Genomic DNA, 15953 nt, shown 5'->3' with positions numbered 1-15953 from the left:
AGCTTTCACCGCAGCTACGCCTCAACGGCTGACAACACCTCCATTACCACTTAGCTATTTCTCATTCATTTTTGTGACCTTCCTTTCTAACCGCCATACTTTCCAGACAGTATCATTAAGGAGGCTGGAATTATTAAGCTCTTCATTCTCAACAGTATCTCAAAGCATCCTAAAGCCACAGAGATTGTGATGAATGAGCTCAAAGGCCTTCATTTTTTTATAACGCCAAATGAAATTTAACCATGGCTAACTGCTCAGACAAGGGTTTCACTGGACGAGTTTCTTGGTCCCAGATATATTTACGCACAAGAGGCAATATCTATGCCTATGAATGTCTGCTCCAAGCTGACCTGCCAGGTTCTAATCACCAGTGCTGCTGTTCATGAGAGAGTGGTATCACCCAGTAAAATGACTTCTGAAACTGGCTATGGCAAGATCCTGTATAATACTGACCTCCATTGGATGTATACATTTATGGCATGATTGTTTAATGTCAGTCTCACTGACTAGACTGACAGCTTCGCTAGAGCAGAAGCCAGGTTATTTTTCCCTATGTGGTGGACACAGATTGGTCTTGCCTGCCCAGTATCATTCAGTGGCTGTCTTCTGGCAAGGGAACTGTGACCTTTCAGGAAGCCATGTACTCTCAGTCTATGCAGTTCCAACAGGGTGTTCTCCACCCACCTACTCTAGGCATGATCATATGACCCAGGGCTAGCTAATCAAGGCAGATCACCTGCCTGACCACAGTGACTGGTCCAGAAGTGAACATATGACCAACCCAGACCCAACAAAGCAGACTATTGGGACTAATACTGGGGCTGTTGAGAGACAAGCAGGCCCTTTCTTCTGCTGGATTTGAGCCTGGGAGAATGCAGGCATGCAACCTCAGGCTGATGCATTGCTTGGTAATGAAAACAACATAGAAAACAACAGAGCTGAGAGATGGAGAGAGTCTGGTTGCTGAAAAGCCTAAGCTCCCTGGATCAAGCAAAGCCTGAAGCTAGACCTATCTGTGGGTTTTTCAGTCTTATGAGCTGAAAATTCTCTTTTAGGTTACATCAGTTTGAATTTTTTGTTGTTGTTTCTCACAAGTGAATGTAAGTTCCACGAGGGTAGGGAAGGCACCAGTTTTGTTCATCACCACACACCCTGTACTTAGCACTCAACACAAACTTGACAGTAATAATCAACAAATGAATTATTTACATGCCTTTACTCAGGGAGTCTGTCTTCTCTTGCCCCTGTCTAGGTAACTCAACAATCTGAAACACACAATTCCCTGTTTTACCCTAATTGCATTAAGGACTTTGCAGACTATATGGGAACCCAGATGGCATTCTTCAGGAATTCTATAGGAGAGTGGCACCGGCCTCAGGAGGAGCAGACACTTTCCTGGTTAGCAGTAAGGCAGGGCAGTGTTGGCTCCACAGCCCAGAGATGGCTGGGCACCTCCTAAAGAAAATGGCCACCTCTCCACCCTCAAGGAGACCACCTGGACTAGAAAGGAACTGATTCCCCAGAGCACCATGTGCCCTGGAGCAGCTACTGAACCTTCCCCTCAGCTGTGAGATGGCAGCAAGGCTGCACTGCATCACAGGTAAGAGCATGGATTCTGAACCCAGATCACCTGGGTTTGAATCCCACCTCCCCAACTTACTAAAAACACAACCATGGGCAACTGACTTCACCTCTCTGTGCCTCAGCTTCCTCATTTGTGAAATGGGGCTAATGCTAGCAGCAAGTGCATGGTGATGTCACATAGGACTAAATAAATGAACATATGAGAAATGTTTAGAAGAGGGTCCAGCATACTGTAAGCACTATGTACGTAATGGCTACCATTATTACCCAGTCCAGAGAGTTGTTTGGGAAGTAAGTGAAATACTGGATGTTCAAGGTTTACTGGACACAATGCCAGCACAAAGTAACTGTTCCCAAATTATTAGTTAAAACACAAAAAGCCAATATAATCCCACAGGTGAGGCCAACCACCACATCCCATAGAGACCAGCCAATGTACATCTGACAAGAAGTAAAAAGTCAGATGTCCTCTGCCCAGGGATGCCACTGATCCAAAAGGTACCTTCGTGCACCAGACAGACACAGCCCCATACAGGATGCGAGGCTTGGAAGCAAAGTGGACACCAGAACTACAGACAGCTGATAGGAAAGGGTTAAAATTTCAGGAACACCATTACAACCTACGCTTTCCTAAAGCAAAAATAGTCTCATTCTTCTTTGTAGTCTCTTTTTGAGACTAGATAGCCAGTGCACACTTGAAAAAAACATGAAGGAAAATACTCCTTTATTTTTCAGTTGGAACCGCTAAAGCAAGAACTTAAGACGAAAGTGGGTCAACTGACCTACTTCTTTTTCTCCTTTAGAAAGTTTTGCATTTGAGGTCAGAGTTGGTAGAAAATTTCCATTCCAAATTCTGCCCAAGAGAAGAAAATTAGCAATCTCGCTTGCTATGATGGATTGTGACATGCTAACCAACCTTCCAAATGGCCCCTGTGTTACACCTAATGACTTTTAAAAAATATTTCAAGATGGGTATCATACTCAGAAGAAAATTTAGACTTGCACTTTTTTTTGGAAGGCTAAATCAGTGTCATCTTTCTTTTGTGCACAGGTCTTTTTCTTTATTTCTGAGTGATAGCAGTGACATAACTTAGTATGCCATAAAGAGATGAACCACCTTGCACGTGCCTCGGTTCCTGATGTGCCACCATGTTTGTCTATTCCATATAACAAACCAAAGCATTTATTGCATGACACCATGTTCTAAACACTTTAAAAATGTTGATACATTTAATCCTCACAACACTACTATGTAGTGGGTGTTATTATTTTCTCCACTCCTGGTTTCTTCAGCAATTCCTTGCTAAACACTGATTTTTAGTGCCTGGGTCCACACTGCCAAGATCCCAAGAACCCCATCCTAACTGTCCCCTCTCAACAGGTTCCAAATCTTCACCAGCATTTCCTGTCTTCCTACTAATCCTGGAAGCCAAGAACAGGGGTTTGGACTGGCACACTCTCTCCCTCTTAGCTCCAGAAATTCTAGTTCCTGGGAGTAATCCCAAAGACCAAACAGGGCATCCCCAGATTTTCCCTCAAGCTGGGTCAGGAAACCAGTGCCAGCTCTGATTGCCAAGGTCAGGAATGAGGAGGGGTGAGATTTAAAATAAAGAACCCAGGCCGAGCCTAAAAGAAGTTCTCCGAATATACAGTAAGGGATTGTAAATGCAGACAGGGCACTTTTCTGTCCCAGTTTCCATCCCTGGATGGCAGTATATGCAAAGAGACAGCCAGAATGGAATAGGTAAAACTAAGGGCCAGAAACCTGGTTTTTCATCCCAGCTCCCCTGCTGACTGCTGGACAAATGTGGGATAGTTTCTCAAGCTCTCTGGTCCTCAGTGGGGTCACCTGTAAAGGGCTAACCATGACCAGCTCTTGCAGTAATTGGCAGTGCCATGGGATGCAGGACTGCATGGCAGCATCAAGCCCGAGGATGGCAAAGGTCAGCAGCAGCCAGCCTGTCCAACCCCTTCCTGCTCCATACAGCTCAGACAGGTGACCTCCCTCCCAGTGCATGCAGTCAGAGGGGCCAAGCCCCAACTCCATTCCCACTCAGCTGCTGCCTCCCAGGGCACAGTTCTTTCCACCTCTCTGGGGGTTTCCTCCCTGCAGGACGGCCAGTGGGTTTGCCCCTCATCCACAGGGCTCCCAGGAGGGCTACCCAGGAGGGGATCACCATTGCTTACACCTCAGTTTCTATACCATCAACACAACATCAACAGAGAAATGAGCAAGGTGAAGTCTGACAGTCACAGGGTGGAGATCATCCTCAGTCCTCGGCCCACAGACTCCCAGGCACCTACCCTGTGGCCAGCCCCAGGCCCCGGCCAACCCTTCCAATGTTCATGACAACCTGAGCAAACTTCGGTGGCTTGGCAGGGGCAGGGCCCTGGAGCAGTATCAGTAGTGTTTGCCCTCAGAACCACACTGCATGGCAGAGGTCAGGAGCAGAGGGTGTAAAGGCCCTCACTCCCCATTCTGGGGGGTTCGCTAGCCATCAAGACTGCCCAATAGCAAGGTGCAGCCATCAAAAATGCTCTTTCTTCTACTAAAGTGAAATGTGTTTCTTCAGAATCCCCATCCATCCCCAGGGATATGGTTTGGATATTTGTCCCACCCAAATCTCACGTTGAAACATGATTCCCAGTGTTGGAAGTAGGGCCTGGTAAGAGGTGTTTGGGTCATGGGGGCAGATTCCTCATGGCTTGGTGCTGTCCTCACCACAGTGAGTGAGTTCTCATGAGATCTGGTTAAGTGTGTGGCACCTGCCACTACCCACCTTCCTCCCACTCTCGCCACATGACATGCCTGCTCCAGCTTCGCCTTCTGCCACGAGTAAAAGCTCCCTGAGGCCTCCCCAGAAGCCAAGCAGATGCTGGTGCTACTTCCTGTGCAGCCTGCAGAACTGTCAGTCAATTAAACCACTTTTCTTTATAAATTACCCAGCCTCGGGTATTGGTTTACAGCAACACAAAAACAGCCTCACACACCTGGAGCCCAGTTTTGACCTTTTTAGCAATCCCCCTTTCTCAAGACAGAACTCCAGAGACTGAGGGGGTGGTTCTGTTCCTCTACCCATTCCTCCCCACAGCTTCTCCTTTCCAAGATAAACATTCCCAAAGTAATCATTAAAATGACTTCTGTGATTTATATTTCCTTCCCTTCCCTCAAACACAGCAATGTTTTGTTTGTGTGCTGTCATCCAAACGGCAACCCAGATGAGTGTGAAGATGTGGGGCCCATTCTAGACTCTAGCAGCTCTGTGACCTTCAGTGCTCTTCTCTGAATGTATTCTGAGGTCACAGTGGAAGCAGGTGGGAAGAAGTGTCCATTCTACTTTGGAGCTCTCGCGTCTCACAAGAAAGCTGCCCCTCACTGCTGGGATCCCTGCACTGTCTACATGGCTGGGGAGTACCCTCCTCCCAGGTGGGGTCCCCCGTTTTGTGCTTGCTCACGAAGAAGCATGCCAATAACACCCCACAGAGGACAGCCAAAGGCCCACCCAAGCCCAGGTGAGGCCACGCTTGAGATCCACCCCCAGCACCTGAGCAGGGTCACATGGAGATAATTTACCAATGCCAACGATGTCACCCACCGGGTAGTCCCATTCTGTGCCAAGCCCTATGGGCAAGCAGCAAGGCAGCCAATGGGTTTTCACCCAGACAACAAATCATAGACCACATTGTGACTGTTTTTGTAGAAGTAAAGCTCAGGAAGAGAAATGGGTTCTGACTGAGCCAATGTTCAGACAGAGAACATTCTTAATAATTTTAGATACATGTCGAATTTCGAAAATACTTTTTTCCTCAAAGCCAAGGTTATATGTACTAGCATTTCTCACAAGTAGTTTGATATAACTACAATCTCTCTCCCAATTCCTGGAACATAACAATAAACAAAGGAGAAACACGGAATTACTATCACTCTTTGTAACCCAGGAGACTCTACCTAGAACCCTGTGGTCCCAGAGAAAAGCCTGTTCCCAGTCCCCTCTCACTCTGCACTCTGTGCCCATTTCCCTAAACCTGATTTCCCAAAGGAGCCTCTGGTGGTTGACCCCAGATCCCAGGAAACATCAGGAAACACACTGGCATGGCTTTTTATGGTGGACAAAGCACTCCTGTTGGCTCAATCTTCATAAGTGTCCTGTGAAGTAGATGTTACAATGCCAGTTTCACAGATGGGGAATTTAAAGGACACATCCAAGGTCTCAGAGCCGCTAAGTTCTAGAATGGACCCCATATCTTCAGATTCTTTGTCTACTTGCTGTTTGGATAACACTGGCACAAATCCACATGTGTTTGAGGAAAGGGAAGGAAATCATTCGAGTAGTCATGTTTAACCTGCATATGAAATCTAACTGAATTAACTAAGGCTGTTTTATCTGGGAAAGAAAAGATTTGTATTGGGATTCTGACAGATTATATTATTGGCTCAAATTCTTCTTCCCTCTCTGTTGCCACACCCTTTGACATAGGACTCTGCAGTTCCTCGTAAGAAAAAGACAGAATATATTTTCCCATTCCTCAGCTCTGTGAGGTACAAGGCAAAGTGACAAGGTGCTGGCTCTAAGACTAGGGCTCAAGAGCCTGGCATGCTTCCAGTTGCTCTCTGATGTCTGTCCTGTCACCATCAGAAGAGCACGCCTGAGCTGGCCCACTGGTCCCAGAAGAGTATAATAGATCCGTGGTGCAGAGATGCCCCAGCTGAGACGCCCAACCAAGCCCAGCGAGAGCTGAGTCCGCTGCCAACCTGCAGCAAAAACTCCTTAACAAATCAGACTGGTGCAGGCCACCTGCCTCTGTAGGAATTGGTACAGAGGAAGTCCTAGCCCCTCCACCAGGGAATTCCTATATTGAAAGAGAAGTGGGAACACACTCACCGTTCCAGACTTTGGGATTTTATAAGTGAGTAAAGTTGAAAAAAAAAAAAAAAAAAAGCAGGAGTTGGGGAAGTCCCGGGCTGCTAACTTTTTACTTTTTCAAGCAAAGGCAATATATAAAAATAACCATGACTTACTATCCCATCAATTCATAAAAGATAGGACATTTTAACACTAAAACTGAGGAAAGGATATAATCTTAGAACATGACACAGTCCTTTCTAAGCAAAGTTACTTGGCCACCCTCCATATGTGAGCCTTTTTCTTTCCTTCTGTCACAGATCAATGAAAATTCTGTCACAAAATAGCTCCAGCCTGTGTAACAGCAACTTTTCTGCATGCTTTATGGTAGAACTGTCAGAAGAACATGAAATTAGCTACATAAATTGTGAGACTTAAATCTTGGTTCTGTTTGTTCTGTGACAATATAAAAGTTACCTTTTAAAAAAAAAAAAGTCAAAAAAGAAAACAAAGCTAAAAATAATTTGAGCACCTTGGTTGCATCTTCTCCACTGGCTGCCAAAGGCAGTTGGAGCACCTGGCACAGCTGCCCACTCTCACCCACGTGCCACTCCTGAGTTACACTCCACAGCTCCCTAAGACGCCAGTGCTGCACTTCCATGACCATAGTAACGTCTGAAGAAAAAGCACAGTGGTGACTTAAATGGAAGTTCTACCGGGGCTACAGGGACACATAACTGGGACAGAAGGGAGAGGCAGAGAATCCCCAGCACCAGCTCCAGGGACACATGGCTCAGTCAGCCATGAGTGCGGTCTTCTCTCTGAGCCCTAAAGAGCCAGTCCAACCTTCTGCCAGATGTGTGGTGACCTGGGAGAAGAAAGAGGTCTGAAAGTGGACGGTGGTCATAACAGACTAGATTATCCTTCGAAACTATCCATTGTACCACGGATGCCACATTGGCTCTGGCTAACAGAATGTGAGCAACAACTTCACATGTCAGTTTCCTGCAAAAGCTTTAGGAGCCAATGTGTGGTTCTCCAAGTCTCTCATTTCCCTCTGTCATGAGATCATCAATGTTTTTTTTTTTTTTTTTTTTTGAGACTGAGTCTCGCTCTGGTTGCCCAGGCTGGAGTGCAATGTTGCAATCTCGGCTCTCTGCAACCTCTGCCTCCCAGATTCAAGCAATTCTCTTGCCTCAGCCTCCTGAGTACCTGGGATTACAGGGGCCTGCCACCACACCTGGCTAATTTTTTAAAATATTTTTAGTAGAGACAAGGTTTCATCATGTTGGCCAGGCTGGTTTCGAACTCCTGACCTCAAGTGATCCTCCCGCCTCAGCCTCCCAAAGTGCTAGGATTATAGGCATGAGCCACCGCGCCTGACTGACCATCAGCGTTTTAAATGGAGGCAGCTCCTTCAGGCTGAGGTGCAGACTAAAGTCTGAACCAACTCCCAAAGGGCACGTAACATGTATAAGAAATAAACCTTGACTGGTGGGGGTCACTGAGACTTCAGACGCATTTGTGACCGAGGCATATCCAATCTGACCAACATGACACGGATGCTATTCATTGGGTTGGAGAGCTCAACAGCAGTGGCAACAGAGGAAGATGGCAAGCTCGTCTTGGAGGTATTTCTGTACTTGGTCCCTGGGTGAGAGGCAGGGGTGAGGGTTGAATACAGAGAGGCCTAATACATAGGTCCCTGACCTCACCAAGCATTAAGACCACCTGGGAAGGCTAATCTGACCCTCACATGTGTGGCTCTGGATTTTCAATGCAGAGAAGCAAGGGCTGTTCTTCGGAACTGTAAAGCCTGGGATCTAATCCCAATCCAGACATTTTCTTCCCACCTTCATCCATTCTTCCCATGGATACTTACTGAGCCAGGCACAGGGAAAACAAACAAGCTCCTTAACCTCACAGGCTCACATTCAGGTGGGAGGACAGACAATAAGTAAATCTGATAAATACCAACTGGGCACACTCTGTCCAGGAAATGAGCAGGGTGAGCTGAGGGACACTGGGGAAGGCTGCTGTAGGTAAGGAGTTCAGGAAAGGCCTTTCTGAGGAGGGGATGTTTGAGATGGAAAATGAGAATGTGCCAGCCATGCAAAGAGCTGCTGAAAGACAGAAAACGTGAGCAGAGCCACGGCAAGCACAAAGGGTCTGAGATGGGAAAGAGGACGGCTTGTTTGAGGAACAGGAAAAAGGCCAGAGCTTTGGAAACAAGGTGAGCAAGGAGGGACTTTCAAGGAGCCACCCTGCCCTAACAGTCTATGTTTGGGTGACACTGACCTCTTCATTCAGCCATCTGTCATCTAATCAACAAGTATGTACCCAGAGCCTACAGTGTGACAGGCTGTGGCCAGGATCCAGGGATGGGGGTCCTAGCCACCAGGAGCTCATGCAACTCTCAGGGCTCACTGTCTTATGACCACAAAGAAGATGCCTCTGAGGGGCCCTTGGTGGCTACAGAGGCTGTGAGGTGACAGCAGTGGGCGAGAGCCATGTTCATCCCTTCCCAGAAGAGTTGGGAGGCCCGTTCAGCATCCCTGGGGCCTGCAGCCTCCTGGACTCCCACTGGGAGAGGGACAGAATGGAGACTGCTTAAAGTCCTCTGCCCCCCGATTATAACCGCCCTTCAGCACCCCTCCCCAACCCCAGAGAGAGGCAAAGATGTGGAAATCATCTGGCACAGGGCCCAGAAAAATGGTGCTACCATGGAACCAGGGGGCGATGAACTTGGTGTTCCTCTCGAAGCCAGCTCGGCGAGGCAGCTGCTCCTCCTTAAACCAGCGGACGATGACATCTCTGGAGACTGGGCGCAGTGGGCGCTCCCAGGTCCTGCTGAAGAGAAAGAAAGGGGGGAGGGCAGAAGAGTCAGGGAGGGAGAAAGACCAGAGGGAGAGGAAGGCAGAGGGAAAGGAAAGAGGAAGGGAGAGGAAGGTAAAAGAAGGAGGAGGAAGGGGGGGTGGAAGAAGGGGCAGGGGAGGGCCATGAGAGAATGAATAAGCATGGTGCCCACATCCATGCCTACAAAGAGGATTAAAACAGCCCAGGTACTCGAAGGCATTTTGCAGATTATAATGTACCATCTGTTATTATTTATTTAAAAGAAAACTGTTACCGATTGCTTCAAAAAACAGCCACACAGGTGGGAATTAAAAGAGGCTAGGAGGGGGTGTCTGAGGGAAAGAAAAGGCACATTTTCCCTCGAGCATGGCCAGGGCATAAATACCAGCATGGATGAAGGAGGCTCCTGACGGAAAGTAAATGAGTGTGTCCCATCCCCTTCTCTCTCTCAGAAAGAATTCTGGGTCTTGTCCCCTCCTTACCTCTCCCTCCCCGCCCTCTGAGGGGACGCCTGCCTTTGCCACAACTCCTGCGCTTTTGTAAGGCAGAACCAGGACAGTGAACAGAGAGAGAAGCCGGAGAACCTCAATTTGCTCTGGAAATGGCTGAGATTCCCTGCCCAGAAAATAAAAACTATGACAGAGGAAATGGAGGCGGAAGGAAACAAAACCACACGTCGGTAACTATGGATGGAATGGGTGAGGGACTGAAGGCACGGAGGGCGGGAGGAGGAGGAGCACGGGAAGAGTTTAGACGAGGGAGTAGATACGTTTTAAAGTTTTCTCACAGGTGAGCCAAGCTCGTCATTGCTTTCGTGTCTGAACTGCGGTTCCCAGATGCTTACATAGACTTGGACACATGAGACCCCCCTGCACTCGGGCTACATTGAAAGCATAGTTAAGAGCTGGCAGCACACAACACGTGACAGGCACCCACAACTGTGTGGTGAAGTACAATGCAGTAACACCATGGTGCATGAAATCATGGCACAAAAATACAGCATCTGGGCCGGGCGCGGTGGCTCACCCCTGTAACCCCAGCACTTTGGGAGGCCAAGACCAGTCTGGCCTGGTCTGCTCCCTCATCTAAACTCTTCCCGTGCCCCTCCTCCTCCCGCCCTCCGTGCCTTCAGTCCCTCACCCATTCCATCCATAGTTACCAATGTGCGGTTTTGTTTCCTTCCACCTCCATTTCCTCTGTCATACTTTCTATTTTCTGGGCAGGAAATCTCAGCCATTTCCAGAGCAAATTGAGGTTCTCCGGTTTCTCTCTCTGTTCACTGTCCTGGTTCTGCCTTACAAAAGCGCAGGAGTTGTGGTGAAACCCCATCTCTACTAAAAATACAAAAATTAGCCAGGCATGGTGGCAGGCACTTGTATTCCCAGCTACTCAAGAGGCTGAGGCAGGAGAATTGCTTGAACCCAGGAGGCGGAGGTTGCAGTGAGCTGAGATCGTGCCACTGCACTCCAGCCTGGGCAACAGAGCAAGACTCTGTCTCAAAATAATAACAACAATACAGCATCTGAGGAACAAGGCAACAGCCCACCTTGAACAACCAAAGCCTCTTCGCCATTTCCAACTGAGTGACAGGAGCCTGGTAAATTCTTATTTTGTTGTTGTCATCCACCTAATAGTACTGGCATTTAGAATTCACGGTTATCCTTGTTTTTTATAAAATCAATGTCAGCTGTCCTCTCATGTGGTCTCCGTATTTGCCCTGTACCCTCACTTTGACACTGTGCTCAGCGTACCTCCTTATAAGCCCAGAATAAATCCATGGGGCATTTCTTCACTCGCCCTAAACTGAATACATTCACACATGCACATGCATGCACACACACAGTAGTGAACACTGTAGATTTGAGAAAAGATGTTGGAAGGACAGACGGTGAGGTTACATTGCATGGCTTACAGCCGTCATCTGTGGAGTTGGCCTCCAGCCCGTTTTCCCACTCGCTGCCACTCTGGGCTTTCCTTTACCCCCTACAGCCCTACAGAGAGCCAGCCTGTGTTCCCAGTCCCCACACTCTTCCTTCTCAGTAACCTCAGATGTCTTTCTTCTTCATTAAGCAGTGCAGGGCAGCCTGCTTCACCCAGCCTCTTCTTCCACATTTGCATCCCCCAAAAAATAGCTGTGCTCGGTGGAAAAACTCCTCTAGTTTCTAGGACTCGCTTTCCTTAGAAGGCAATAGGAAGTTATATATAACAGCAAAAAATAAATTCACTCACTCTTGTCCCTCTGTTTCTAAGCAGTCGATTTGAATTCGTTTCTAAGCAGAGAGTTTCTAAGCAGGGAATCTGACTCCCCCAGAATATAAATGCTACATTTATATACCTTAAAATTTTGATCATTCTATATAAATTAGACAGTTTTCACTTCTTTTTTCTTTTTCAGCTAATCTATGGCATTTTCCCTTGTTATAAACCCTTCAAAGGAGTCACTTTTATTTTCAGAAAACATTCCAGTGAATTGACTTAACCAAAATTCACTGTAAACAATTACATTGCTTCTGACTTTTTGCCATTATTAATAATGCTATGATAATCATCTTTGCGCTTTTTCCAATTTGCAGATAATTTCCTTAGTATAGATACTGGCACTGAAATTACTAGCCTAAGTCATACCAGCAGTAAAGAGTAGGGCCTGGGTAAAAAGATATGTGAGCAGCTTGTATACTGGTCCACAAGAGCTGACTGTTAAATTTTCAGGAATTTTCTAAGCCAGTTGTTAAACACAGCCATCATTAAAAGATAAATGTAACAGGCTGGGCACAGTGACTCATGGCTGTAATCCCAGCACTTTGGGAGGCCGAGGTGGGCGGATCACCTGAGGTCAGGAGTTCAAGACCAGCTTGGCCAACATGGTGAAAACCTATCTCTACTAAAAATACAAAAAATTAGCCGGGTGTAGTGGCATGTGCCTGTAATCCCAGCTACTTGGGAGGCTGAGGCAGGAGAATCACTTGAACCTGGGAGGCAGAGGTTGCAGTGAGCCAGGATCGGACCACCACTGCACTCCAGCCTGGGCGACAGAGCGACTCAGTCTCAAATTTTTTTTAAAAAAAGTTAAATCTAATAAATGTACAATTAAATAAATTTTATTAAAATAAGGATAATAAATACTCAAAACTAAAAAAAAAAAAAAAAAAAAGAGTATAAATACTAGATGTGTATTCCACGAGGCTACTTGGCCCAAAGCCTCACTCCTGAATCTGAACCTCTCCTCCCATCAGCGGCATGCATCTGCCCTTAGCACAAACAGATGAGGTGTGCTGACAGGCGCCACAGAGGTGACAGCAGTGAGGCCATGGGCACCCGTCCCATGGGGCGGCTACAGGAGAGAGGCTGGTAGGAGGGCCCTCTCACCGCCTGGGCCTGCTGCCCTGTATGCACAGCTGCTTGTCCCCTTTGAGGCTCACTCTGGAGTGAGGCCACTGCTCCCCTATTGGCTGCACAAAGCCAGCCCAGAGCCAGGTTGCACCATGGTCCATGTGGCTCCATCAAATGGGCCTGAGGGACAAATTCTAGGTTTCTTTTAAAAAGCATAGACGAGGAGATGGCTTTTCTAACTATGCCCCCAAATTTAGAAAATATAAAAGAGGTCGGGTGTGGTGGCTCACGCCTGTAATCCCAGGACTTTAGGAGGCCAAGGCCGGTGGATCACCTGAGGTCAGGAGTTCGAGACCAGCCTGACCAATATGGTGAAACTCTGTCTCTACTAAAAATACAAAAATTAGCCGGGTGTGATGGCACGCACCCATAATCCCAGCTACTCGGGAGGCTGAGGCAGGAGAATCACTTGAACCTGGGAGGCGGAGGTTGCAGTGAGTGACCGAAGATGGTGCCATTGCACTTCAGCCTGGGAGACAGAGTGAGACTCCGTCTCAAAACAAAAAAGAAGATATAAAAGAAAATTTGACCTTGTAACAATCAAGAATTCCTGCATGACAAAAAATTTCATATGAAAATCAAAAAATAAGTGCCAAACTGAGAAAAAATGTTTATCACAGACAAAAGAATCCTCTTCCCTAATATGTAAGGAGTTCTTAGACATCAATAAGGAAAAGACAACACAATAAAAAGATCATTTACAGCACATTGTATAGAATACTATGCACCTGTTAAAAAAAAAGCCTAAATAGATAATATAAGAATTGATATGAAAAGCCTTCTAAAAACTAGTTAAATGAGGGGAAAGCAATCAAAGTGCAGAACCCCATGCATAACATGCAAACTTTTCCACAAAAAAAAAGAGGAGGAATAAGGCCTTTCATGACGGTAACTGCAAAAACAAAGTGAGTGGATACATAAAAAACGAAGAACAGAGCCGGATGCAGTGGCTCACGCCTGTAATCCCAGCACTTTGGGAGGCCGAGGTGGGTGGATCACAAGGTCAGGAGATCGAGACCACCCTGGCTAACACAGTGAAACCCCATCTCTACTAAAAATACAAAAAATTAGCCGGGTGTGGTGGTGGGCACCTATAGTCCCAGCTACTTGGGAGGCTGAGGCAGGAGAATGGAGTGAACCTGGAAGGCGGAGCTTGCAGTGGGCTGAGATCATGCCACTGCACTCCAGCCTGGACAATAGAGCAAGACTCTGTCTCAAAAAAAGTAAAAAAAAAAAAACTAAGAACAGTAGTGACCTCTGGAAGAAGGGGGAATGGAGTAGATGGAGGGAGAGAGGGAGTCAGCCATTTCTCAGTATACCTTTTTAAACCTTCTGGTTTGGGAATCTTATACTTGACAAGAAAGGAAAGGGTGGGAAGGGCGGGAGGGGAAGAAATGAAGACATCAACTGTCCCTAGACTGCAGGCAGAAGCAAAGCAAAACTCAGACACCCCTTCATTATCTGGGGGTGACTGGACTCTTCTGCAGATTACTTGAGGTTAAAGGAGCAGGCAGGTGCTCACCACCCAGCCTCTGGCCCTCCTGGGGACAGTGGTTGTTCAACAATGATGAGGGAAGGAGGGCACCCAAGAGGAGAGAGGCCAAACCTTGGGGGTGGCCTAAGGTGGGGGCAGGTAGAAGGAAGAGAGGTTCCCTGCAACCTCCTAACCTTTGGTCCTGGCAATTTCGGACAGTCACCTAAGTGCCCTTGCCAAACAAACCCTCAGGGGACACAAATGTGTGTGAGGACCCGCCTGCAACCAACCATGCTAAACTGCAAACCTACTATTCCAATTGGAGAAAAACTGGCTTGCCTGGGGCTCCGAGAGGCAGCAAGCCCTGGTGTCCAGGCTGCCCGGCCATGCTTTACCCATCTGAGGTCTCACTACAAGTTCTTAGCCGGAGGCCCTTAGAGTCTCAAATTGTATGCAAACATTCTAGATCTTTATATATGCATATTTGAGGGGGAAGAAGGTACACAGCTTTCTTCCGATTCTCAAAGGAATCCTTGACCTTAAAAAGGTCAAAGCTCCCAGAACTCCAAAGTTATTACAAATCTCCAACTCCCACATCTCTCCTCCCTCTCCTACCCTAGACTAGGGCTGAGGTCCACAGGGGAAATGCTAGCCCCAAACTACACAGCAAATCTGGGGCAGAACCGGGACGGGGACCCCGGTGTCCCATGCCCTAATCCAAGGCCCTTGCCCCAACCACACCAACGCGGAGCCTGGACCCACCTGACCGGCAGGGCAAGGGGCTGCGGCGGACCCGGGCCGGGGAGGTGGTGGTAGAGTCTTGCCTCCTGCTCATGGCTCTGGCCAAGCTCCCGGAACATGGAGCTAAGGCCGGCGACCGTGCCCTTCTGGATAGCACGGAGCGAGTGGCGTCGGTACTCGTCCCGGGCGCGCTGGGCTCGGCGGCTCCTCTCCTCATCAGCCGCCTTGGACCGGCGCACTGGAAAGAGGAAGACAGCACGTTAGCCCAGATCCGCAGCCCAGGCGGTGCACTGCGCCCGCTGGGACAGGAAGTATTTGGTTGGTGCAAAAGTAATTGCAATGTAGTGGCAAAAAATCGCGATGACTTTTGCACCAACCTAATAGTCCAGGAACCTCAGGATTCACCTGGCTGCAAGGAAGCTCAGAACCCAGAATGACAGAGCAGGCCCCGCCCAGCCCTAGCAGCAGCCCTAGGGCAAGCCTGTCCCTACAGAGGTAAAGATACCCTGACGGTTTAGGGTTGTCTGGTTGTTCCTGTGACGCCATTCCAGAATGGCCAAGCCACCTTGGGGTGGAAATTTCCATCTCCCTATCTATTTCTTCCTGGGAGTGCCCTGCTCAGAGCAGCTCCTCAAATCCTCTGCCCACTCAGCTCACCCGTCAAGGTGGCCAGCATCTCCAGACACCACCACCGTCACCCACATTGACAGTGCCAAGCCCTGGGCTTGGTACCTTCCCTGCATTATCTCACTAAGGGACTTCCCCCAACCACCCAGGCAGGGAACATCATTATTTCTGCTTTATGGGTGAGGAAACCAGCCTCTGAGAGGTTAAGTAACTTGCCCAAAGTAAATCAGCTAATAAGGAGCAGAGCCTGGACAGAAACCCAGGTGTGCCTGGCTCTAAAACCCACACAGTTCTTTCCACCCCATGGCCCCACCACTCAAGCAGCTACCTTCGATTTAAAACCCTGTGTATCTGACACCAGAGCTCTTTCCTACTAAAAAACAAAGGAGCATTTAAAGACCATCTGGCCCAACCCCCTCATGTTATTCATGTGGAAA

The 15953-nt window shown here is 47.9% G+C and overlaps 1 protein-coding gene across 2 annotated transcripts in view; it reads right to left on the bottom strand.

Annotated features, from left to right (window-relative positions):
* Nucleotides 1–15953, bottom strand: part of SH2D4B (SH2 domain containing 4B) — a 108679-nt gene that overhangs the window by 28875 nt on the left and 63851 nt on the right. Inside the window, exons 5-6 of one of the 2 annotated variants that reach the window (XM_004049685.3) lie at nt 14911–15127; nt 9151–9275 (exon numbers count right to left, since the gene is read on the bottom strand). In XM_004049685.3, coding sequence (XP_004049733.3) covers nt 9151–9275; nt 14911–15127 — 342 coding nt within the window. Of the gene's footprint in view, nt 1–9150; nt 9279–14910; nt 15128–15953 lie in introns of both variants that reach the window. The other variant, XM_055352464.2, reaches the window with a different exon arrangement.

Source organism: Gorilla gorilla, chromosome 8, assembly GCF_029281585.2.
Source record: "Gorilla gorilla gorilla isolate KB3781 chromosome 8, NHGRI_mGorGor1-v2.1_pri, whole genome shotgun sequence".
Lineage (NCBI taxonomy): Eukaryota > Metazoa > Chordata > Mammalia > Primates > Hominidae > Gorilla > Gorilla gorilla.
This window is presented reverse-complemented; position numbering and strand designations above follow the sequence as displayed.